General features: G+C 34.5%; 1 protein-coding gene across 1 annotated transcript; it reads left to right on the top strand.

The window, feature by feature from the left end:
- Positions 1 to 7,463: 7,463 nt before the first annotated feature.
- LOC130459037 (olfactory receptor 14C36-like) lies at positions 7,464 to 8,405 on the top strand. The gene has a single exon (XM_056826273.1). The coding sequence runs from the start codon at positions 7,464 to 7,466 to the stop codon at positions 8,403 to 8,405; it is 942 nt and encodes a 313-aa protein (XP_056682251.1).
- Positions 8,406 to 8,982: the final 577 nt, after the last annotated feature.

Below are 8,982 nucleotides of genomic sequence, written 5' to 3'. Positions count from 1 at the left end.
GAAGTCCATTATCTCCACTATTATTTAACATGGTACAAGAAATGCTAGCAGTAGAAATTAGAGAAGAAAAAGCAATTAAAGGGATTAAAATAGGCAATGAGAAGGTCAAGTTATCACTCTTTGCAGATGATATGATGGACTACTTAAAGAATACTAGAGAATCAGCAACTTTAGCAAAGTTGAAGGATACAAAATAAACCTTCATAAGTCATCAGCATTTTTATATGCTTCTAACACATCTCAGCAGCAAGAGTTAGAAAGAGAAATTCCATTTAAAATCAACCTAGACAATATAAAATACTTAGGAATCTAACTGCCTAGATAAACATAGGAATTATATGAACACAACTACAAAACACTTTCCACACTATTAAAACTAGATTTAAACATTTGACAAAAAAACATGAATTACTCATGGGTAGGACAAGCTAACATAATAACAATGACAATCCTACAGAAATTAATTTTCTTATTTAGTGCCATACCTATCAAAATACCAAGAAACTTTTTTTTTACTGAATTAGGAAAAAAAAACTTCAACAAAAGTTATTTGGAAGAACAAGATATCAAGAATACCATGGGAAATAATGAAAAAATGTGAAGGATGGAGGACATAGCAGTACCAGATCTTAAAATGTACTATAAAGGAGTGGTCATCAAAATAATATGGTACTGGCTAAGAGACAGAAGGGAGGATCATTGGAATAGACTTGGGGTAAATGACCTCAGCAAGACAGTGTATGATTAAACACAAAGATTCCAGCCCTTGGGACAAAAATCTACTATTTGACAAAAACTGCTGGGAAAATAGAGAAACAGTATGGTTAATATGGGTGAGATTAGGTTTAGATAAATGTCTCATACCCTACACCAAGATAAACTCAGAATGGTTGAATGACTTGAAGATAAAGAAGGAAACTATAAGTAAATTAGGTGAACACAGAATAGTATACATCTCAGATTGTTGGGAAAGGAAAGATTTCAAGATCAAGCGATAGGAAGAATAAATTATAAAATGTTTAATGAATAATTTTGATTACATTAAATTAAACCAGTTTTGTACAATGAAATCCAATGCAACCAAAATTATAAGGGAAGCAACAAATTGGGAAAAATGTTTTTAACAAAAACCTCTTACAAAGGTCTAATTACTCAAATATATAAGGAGCTAAATCAATTGTGCAAAAAATAAATCAAGCTATTCCTCAAATGATGACTGAGCAATGGACATGAAGAGATAATTTTCAGATTAAGAAATCAAAGTATCAATAAGAAGATGAAACGTGATTTAAAACACGTTATAATAAGAAATATGCAAATCAAAACAACTCCGAGTTACCAACTCACACCTAGCAGATTGGCTAACATGAGAGCAAAGGAATGTAATAAAGATTGGAGAGGAACTTCCAAAATATTTTTTTACTGATTTAGAAAAAAACATAACAAAGTACATTTGGAAGAACAAAAGATCAAGGATATCCAGGGAAATAATGAAAAAAATACAAAGGAAGGGGGCCTTGCAGTCCCAGATCTCAGACTATATTATAAAGCAGGGGTCATCAAAACAATTTGGTACTGGCTAAGAGACAGAAAGGAGGATCAGTGGAATAGACTGGGGGCAAGCAACCTCAGCAAGACAGTATATGACAAGCCCAAAGATCCTAGCTTTTGGGACAAAAATCCACTATCCGATAAAAACTGCTGGGAAAATTGGAAGACAGTATGGGAGAGATTAGGAATAGATCAACACCTCACACCCTACACCAAGATAAATTCAAAATGGGTGAATGACTTGAACATAAAGAAGGAAACTATAAGTAAATTAGGCAAACACAGAATAGTATACATGTCAGAACTTTGGGAAGGGAAAGATTTTAAAACCAAGCAAAACTTAGAAAGAGTCACAAAAAGTAAAATAAATAATTTTGACTACATCAAATTAAAAATTTTTGTACAAACAAAACCAATGTAACTAAAATCAGAAGGGAAGCAACAAATTGGGAAACAATCTTCATAACAAAAACTTCTGATGAAGGTTTAATTACTCAAATTTACAAAGAACTAAATCAATTGTACAAAAAATCAAGCCATTCTCCAATTGATAAATGGGCAAGTGACATGAACAGGCAGTTCTCAGCCAAAAAAATCAAAACTATTAATAAGCACATGAAAAAGTGCTCTACATCTCTTATAATCAGAGAGATGCAAATCAAAACAACTCTGAGGTATCACCTCACACCTAGCAGATTGGCTAACATGACAGCTATGGAAAGTAATGAATGCTGGAGGGGATGTGGCAAAGTAGGGACACTAATTCATTGCTCGTGGAGTTGTGAATTGATCCAATCATTCTGGAGGGCAATTTGGAACTATGCCCAAAGGGTGATAAAGACTGTATGCCCTTTGATCCAGCCATAGCACTGCTGGGTTTGTACCCCAAAGAGATAATAAGGAAAAAGACTTGTACAAGAAAATTCATAGCTGCACTCTTTGTGGTGGCCAAAAATTGGAAAAGGAGGGGATGCCATCAATTGGGGAATGGCTGAACAAATTGTGGTATATGTTTGTGATGGAATACTATTGTGCTAAAAGGAATAATAAAGTAGAGGAATTCCATAGAGACTGGAACAACCTCCAGGAAGTGATGCAGGGCGAAAGGAGCAGAACCAGGAAATCATTATACACAGAGACTGATACATTGTGGTACAATCGAAGGTGATGGACTTCTCTATTAGTGGCAATGCATTGTCCCTGAACAATCTGCAGGGATCTAAAAAAAATACTATCCACAAGCAGAAGATAAACTGTGGGAGTAAAAACATGGAGGAAAAGCAACTGCTTGACTTCAGGGGTGGAGGGGATATGACTGAGGAGAGACTCTAAATGAACACTCTAATGCAAATACCAACAACAGGGAAATGGGTTCAAGTCAAGAACACATGTGATAGCCAGTAGAATTGTGCGTCGGCTATGGGAGAGGGAAAGGTGGTGGGAGGGGGGACGGGGAGGAAAAGAAAATGTTCTTTGTCTCCAGTGAATAATGTTGGAAATGACCGAATAAAATAATGTTTAAAATTAAAAAAAAAGATTGGAGAGGATGTGACAAAATTAGGACACTAATGAATTGTTGATGGACTTGTGAATTGATACAACCATTCTGGATGGCAATTTGGAAATATGCCCAAAGGGCTTTAAAAGACTGCTTGCTCTTTTATACAGCCATACCACTACTGGGTTGATACCACCAAGAGATAATAAGGAAAAAGACTTGTACAAAAATATTTATAGCCTCACTCTTTATGATAGCAAAAAAAATTGGAAAATGAGGGGATGCCATTTGATTGGGGAATGGCTAAACGAATTTTGGTATCTATTGGTTGATGGAGTACTATTGGTGATGGAGTACTAGTGCGTTAAAAGGAATAATGAATCTGGAGGAATTCCATGTGAACTAGAATTACCTCTAGGAATTGATAAAGAGTGAAAGGAACAGAACCAGAAGAACATTGTAAACAGAGATGGATACACTGTGGTACAACTGATTGTAATGGAATTCTCTACTAGCAGCCATGTAGTAATCCAAAACATTTCTGAGGGACTTATGAGAAAGAATACTATCCACATTCAGAAAAAGAACTGTGGGAGCAGAAACACAGAAGAAAAACAATTGCTTGATTACATGGGTTGATGGAGATATGATTAGGAATGTAGACTCTAAATCATCACCCTAGTAGAAATATCAATAATATAGAAATAGTTCTTGATCAGTGACATATGTATAACTCAGTGGAATTGTGTTGGCTATAGGTGATGGATGGGGTGATGGAAGGGAAAGAATATGAATCTTGCAACTATGGAAAATTTTTCTAAATTAAGCAATGAAATAAATTATTAAAAAGGAAATTGACAGGGAATCAATGCAAATATCTGATAAAAGCAGAGTTATCAAATATGTTGGTTATAGGACACAACAGTCATTAACACTGGAGTGCAACATGAAGCAAATTAAAATACAATTGGGAAATGTTTAATAAATTAAATGAAAAGACCTTGGAACACTAGGCAACATTTATATGTGGTTTTCTAAGTTAATATGCAGCTTGCAGGGAGAGATAATTCTATACAGTTTATTGGCCACCATTTATATTTGGGTTTGACACAACTGATGGAAAGATGCGTCATATAGTATATGATTAGTCAGATCATTGTCCAATTTGAGAAACTGAGGGACGAGCTACAGGTAGGCTTTTAAATCCACAGTAAGCCAGCTAACTAGTAAGCTAATGGCCATTCCACATGAAAGTCTTCAAATACCTGAAAACCAAATGGTTGACCTTGAGGTGTTCCTTTATTAATCTAAAAAGCACCAGGTTCCTCAACTTGCCTTCCTATTATTTGGCCTTAATATTTCCTATCATTCTCTTCATATCTGGATTTACTTGGAGAAGTCCAAGTCCTTAGTACAAATATATATATATATATATATATACATATATATATATATATATATATACCCATAACAGAACATAGTATTCCAGATATGTTTTAATTAATAAATAGTTATCTGGAGTCAGAGATATGAATAAATAGATTTCATGTCACCTATCAATATGTATATGAAAAATAATACCAAGTATGGTACATTATCATAAAATATGACAGTTTTCAGTGATATGGATAGTATCATGATGGATTTTTTATTTTGTTGGTTGATAAAATGCTGATTTAAGGAAATTCATTCTACTAATGGTAGTCAGCCACTTCCTTGCAATTTTTACTTTAAAAAAGTTTCCTTTGTTATTGAGAATTAAAGTGATTTTCCCAGAATCACACATACTATATGGATAATTAACAAGACATAAAATGTTATGTTTTATAAAAGTTGATAACAATTAATACTTGCAAGTCTGGGTTTTTTTAAAAATCTTAGTTGGAGATGCTAATCTAACCAACACTTTTCTTGATTAATTTGGACTTTCAAGGAAACATAATTAGATCATGTGTAACATTGCTAGATTCTTAATAGGTAATACAACAAAAAGATCAATCACAGAAATGAAGGTATCACAGATCTAAAATATTCATAAAAACTATTTCTGTCCTAATAAAATGGAGAAAAGTAGATGAATAAGCTGTTATGTTAATAAAAGAAATATTATTTTGCTTTAAGATCAAATGAAGGATATAAAAAAAGATAAGCCTAAATAACCAAACAAACCAAATACTCTAGGATATAAAAATTTCTTCTTAAAAGTTAGTACAATGGGGACTGTGTGTTTAAAATGCTATATTATCTATCAGATATCAATACTTTATTGGTGGATTTCCTTAGTAATCTTTTTCATGAGAATGTAAAAATGTCATGTGAAAAGTAAAATACACTTGAAAACATTTTACAACCAGCTCCCTCACCTCTATGTCAGCCAGACCTAATGCATGAGTCTTTGTGTATTTGTGACAGGAGAGGAAATGAGTCAAACAACTGCCCAAGATTTTGAATTTCTCATTTGGAAGGTTTTAAATTATGTTTGAGTAGGGCTTCTACCCTTTGGAAGGAATCAGCAAGATAATGATTTCCTTAGTCATAAAATATATTTACAGATATAAACAATAATTAACATCTCTAGAATTCCAAACCTAGTTCTTCAAAAAGGACTTAATTTGGCAACATGTCCTTCCCTAGCCAGAAATAATTACTTCAGTACTCTGATCTCTGGCTCTCTGAATTGTCCTGGACATCAGGGACTCTGTCCCAAAGGCAAATCAGGGAATTTCTACAAAGGTAAAGTTTTTCCATTGGGGCTCCCATATTAAACAAGCTAATTAACCAAAGCTCCAAATATAATAGGGATGATTGCGAGTGGGAGGATTATTTCCCAAACAAGCAGAATAGAATTATGAGGTCCATTGAACAATGTAATTTTTATAATGGTCTGCTGATGCAGCCTCAGCTAGAGAAATTTTTGAATTCTTTGCCATGCCAGAGGAATTCAATAATAACATTTCTGAGAAACTCAAGTTAGGCAAGTTAAAAGCATGGTACCCTCCAGCCCTGTGCAAATTAAGATACAGTAAGTTTGAAAGATATAATTCCTTTTCTTTTTTCTCTCCTCTTTTTTTCTTTGTTTCTCTCTCTCTCTCTTTCTTTCTCTCTTTCTTTCTTTCTTTCTTTTTTCATTCATTCTTTCTTTTTCTTATTCTTTTTTTCATTCTTTCTTTCTCTATTTACAATTCTTCTAAATAATATGGTAATATCTTTTGCATGACTATACAGAAAATAACTAATTTTGTTTCTGTCCTCTCAGTGGATGGCAGAGGAGGAAGAAAGTGGTACAAAAATTAGAGCTGTAATTTAAAAAAAATGATATCTATATCTAAATATATTTTGTATCTATATCTAGATGTGTTCAACCATATCTCCTTTGTCAAAATCAGCTTGCTTCCCTTTCATAGTGGTAAACTGGAGACTTAATGGCAAAGAAGCATCAGCTTAGACTGTCTGAAAAGTCTGGCTGTTTAAACTTGAAAGAGGCTTTGATGCCCATTTGAGATTAGGGAATGGGGTTCCAGGTGAGTATCTCCCCAGTCAAGGGTGGAGCTGAGCATGATATCCACTCGTGCTGATTACTTGATGGATATTATTGGAAGACAATTGATCTGATAAGAATAGAAATATTGTTGACCATCTATCAGTCAAATTAGATGAAGTGAGAGTATTCAGAGGAGCAGACAGAATATCAGGTTGGGGCTAGCAGCTTTTATCATCCTCTTGCCCCTGGGTTGAGGAAAATGCTATTGAATATATCACAACCATTAACTTCTAATTTTTTTCTTTCAATAATTTGGAGCAAGTATAGAGGATAGTGGGAGGAGGAAAAGATTTAGTCCTCTCTCCACTACCAGCACAAGAATATTTGAAACTTTATCAATCAGTTTCTGACTTTCTCTTCTATATTGTACTTACCTATTCAAAAAAGGATGAAATGATCAGCAAAGGAATATGGGGAGATCCAAAGATAACTCCTGAAAGATGAAAAAAATAAAAAAAAGCTAATTATTTTCATAGGTGCCTTCTGACCCATGTCAAATTATCTACAATGATTATTCACTTTTAAGTAATCAATACAAGATAAATGGAAACCAGTACACATTCTTTAGTATGATTACTTTGCTTGGAGGTTTAATAGATTGAATTCTCAGGAATAGAAACTTCCTGAAACAGTTCAGGTCTGCATCACCTCTATCAGGCTTAGAGATTTTCCTTGAGAAGTGATTTAACTTGTTCAAGGGCAAACAATTAAAACATAGCACAGTTCATGCTGACTGTCAAAATCTCAAGAATGAAAGTCAATTAATGTTTTCTAGCCATTGCAAGTAGTATGTCCTTAACAACTTCTGATCTATGGACTGACTGATTTCTCCTTGCACTGCCTAGGTTAGTCCCTATATGAATCAGGATGAAAATGTCCAATTTTACCTCTCCGACTGAGTTTCTGCTCATGGGGTTTTCTGACATCCGAGAGCTCCAGATCTTCTATTCTTTCCTTCTGTTTCTCATCTACTCTGCAGGCCTGATGGGGAATCTCCTCATTGTCATCATCACCACCTTTGACAGGACACTCCACACCCCCATGTACTTTTTCCTGAGGAATCTGTCCATGCTGGATGCCTGCTACATCTCAATAACTGCTCCTCAGGCATCTGTTAACTCTCTGGTGAACAACAGAGTTATTTCAGTTACAGGCTGTGCAGCTCAGGTATTCCTTGTGATGCTCATGGCATATGTAGAGTTAACGTTGCTCACTGTCATGGCTCGTGACCGTTATGTGGCCATCTGCCACCCTCTCCACTACCCAGTGATCATGAGTCCCCGAGTCTGCCTGCAGATGACTATAACTTGCTTGTTGACTGGACTTGTGTATGCAGGTTTCCACACAAGTTATACGTTTCGCTTGTCATTCTGCCAATCGAATGTGGTCCATCAGTTCTTCTGTGACATCCCCTCTCTCCTAAGGATCTCTTGCTCAGACACTTTTAGCAATAAGTTATCCTTACTTGCTTCTGCACTGGTGGTTGGTGCTGGCTGTTATGGCTTCATCACTGCATCTTACGTTCGTATATTTTCCACCGTGCTCAAGTTTCCAGTGAAAGAAGACCAGAAAAAAGCCTTCTCGACCTGCATCCCCCACATCACTGTGGTTTCTTTATTTCTTATTTCAGGCTCTTATGTATATTTCCAACCACCTTCAGATTCTGGGTCTCTTAAAGATATTATTCTTTCTTTATTTTATACTGTAATACCACCCTTTCTGAACCCCATTATATACAGTCTACGGAATAAGCAGATAAAAGATGCTATAAGAATATTAATGACAAGAACCCTTTCATTGAGAAATGAAGCATAAATGATAGTTCTCTCTCCATGTTTTTAAACCTAGTTGAACCATTAAGGAAAAAACTCACATGAAGATGTATTTTGGGATGTTTTTGTTGGTTTGTGGTTTAGGATTTTTGTGTTGATGGTCACAAAGAATTTGTACTGAAAATAAATCACAAACATATTGGTCATATGAGGAAGTCTTCATTTTCAAAACTTTTTTTCCTCCACAACAGAGAAAATCCTGGAGAGAAATTAAATTAATATGATGTTCATATGAAAATCTTAATGACAATTGATTCCCTCCCATATAAAAGAATTCATCTTGAAAATTAATTGTAGGGATATAATAGAATGAAAAAAGTTTTTATTCAAATTTTTTTCAGTTAAGGACAGCACAGTCTTAGAGTTAACATTTTTACTGTCTATACTTTTTATTTTATTTAAAGGTAATATTAATCTTATTCATCTAAATTTCCCCCCCCCAAATTCCAGAATAAATTGTTTTCAGCTATAAAAAGCACCAGTTAGATATTTAATAAATGATAGATTGCACAGGACTCAGTTGTTCACTTTTAATATGATTATGTGGACCAAAGTATATC

Source organism: Monodelphis domestica, chromosome 4 (assembly GCF_027887165.1).
Source record: "Monodelphis domestica isolate mMonDom1 chromosome 4, mMonDom1.pri, whole genome shotgun sequence".
Classification (NCBI taxonomy): Eukaryota; Metazoa; Chordata; class Mammalia; order Didelphimorphia; family Didelphidae; genus Monodelphis; species Monodelphis domestica.
This window is presented reverse-complemented; position numbering and strand designations above follow the sequence as displayed.

Coding starts and splice junctions, on each gene's coding strand:
- LOC130459037 (XM_056826273.1), top strand. CDS start 7,464: ATGTCCAATTTTACCTCTCCGACTGAGTTTCTGCTCATGGGGTTTTCT.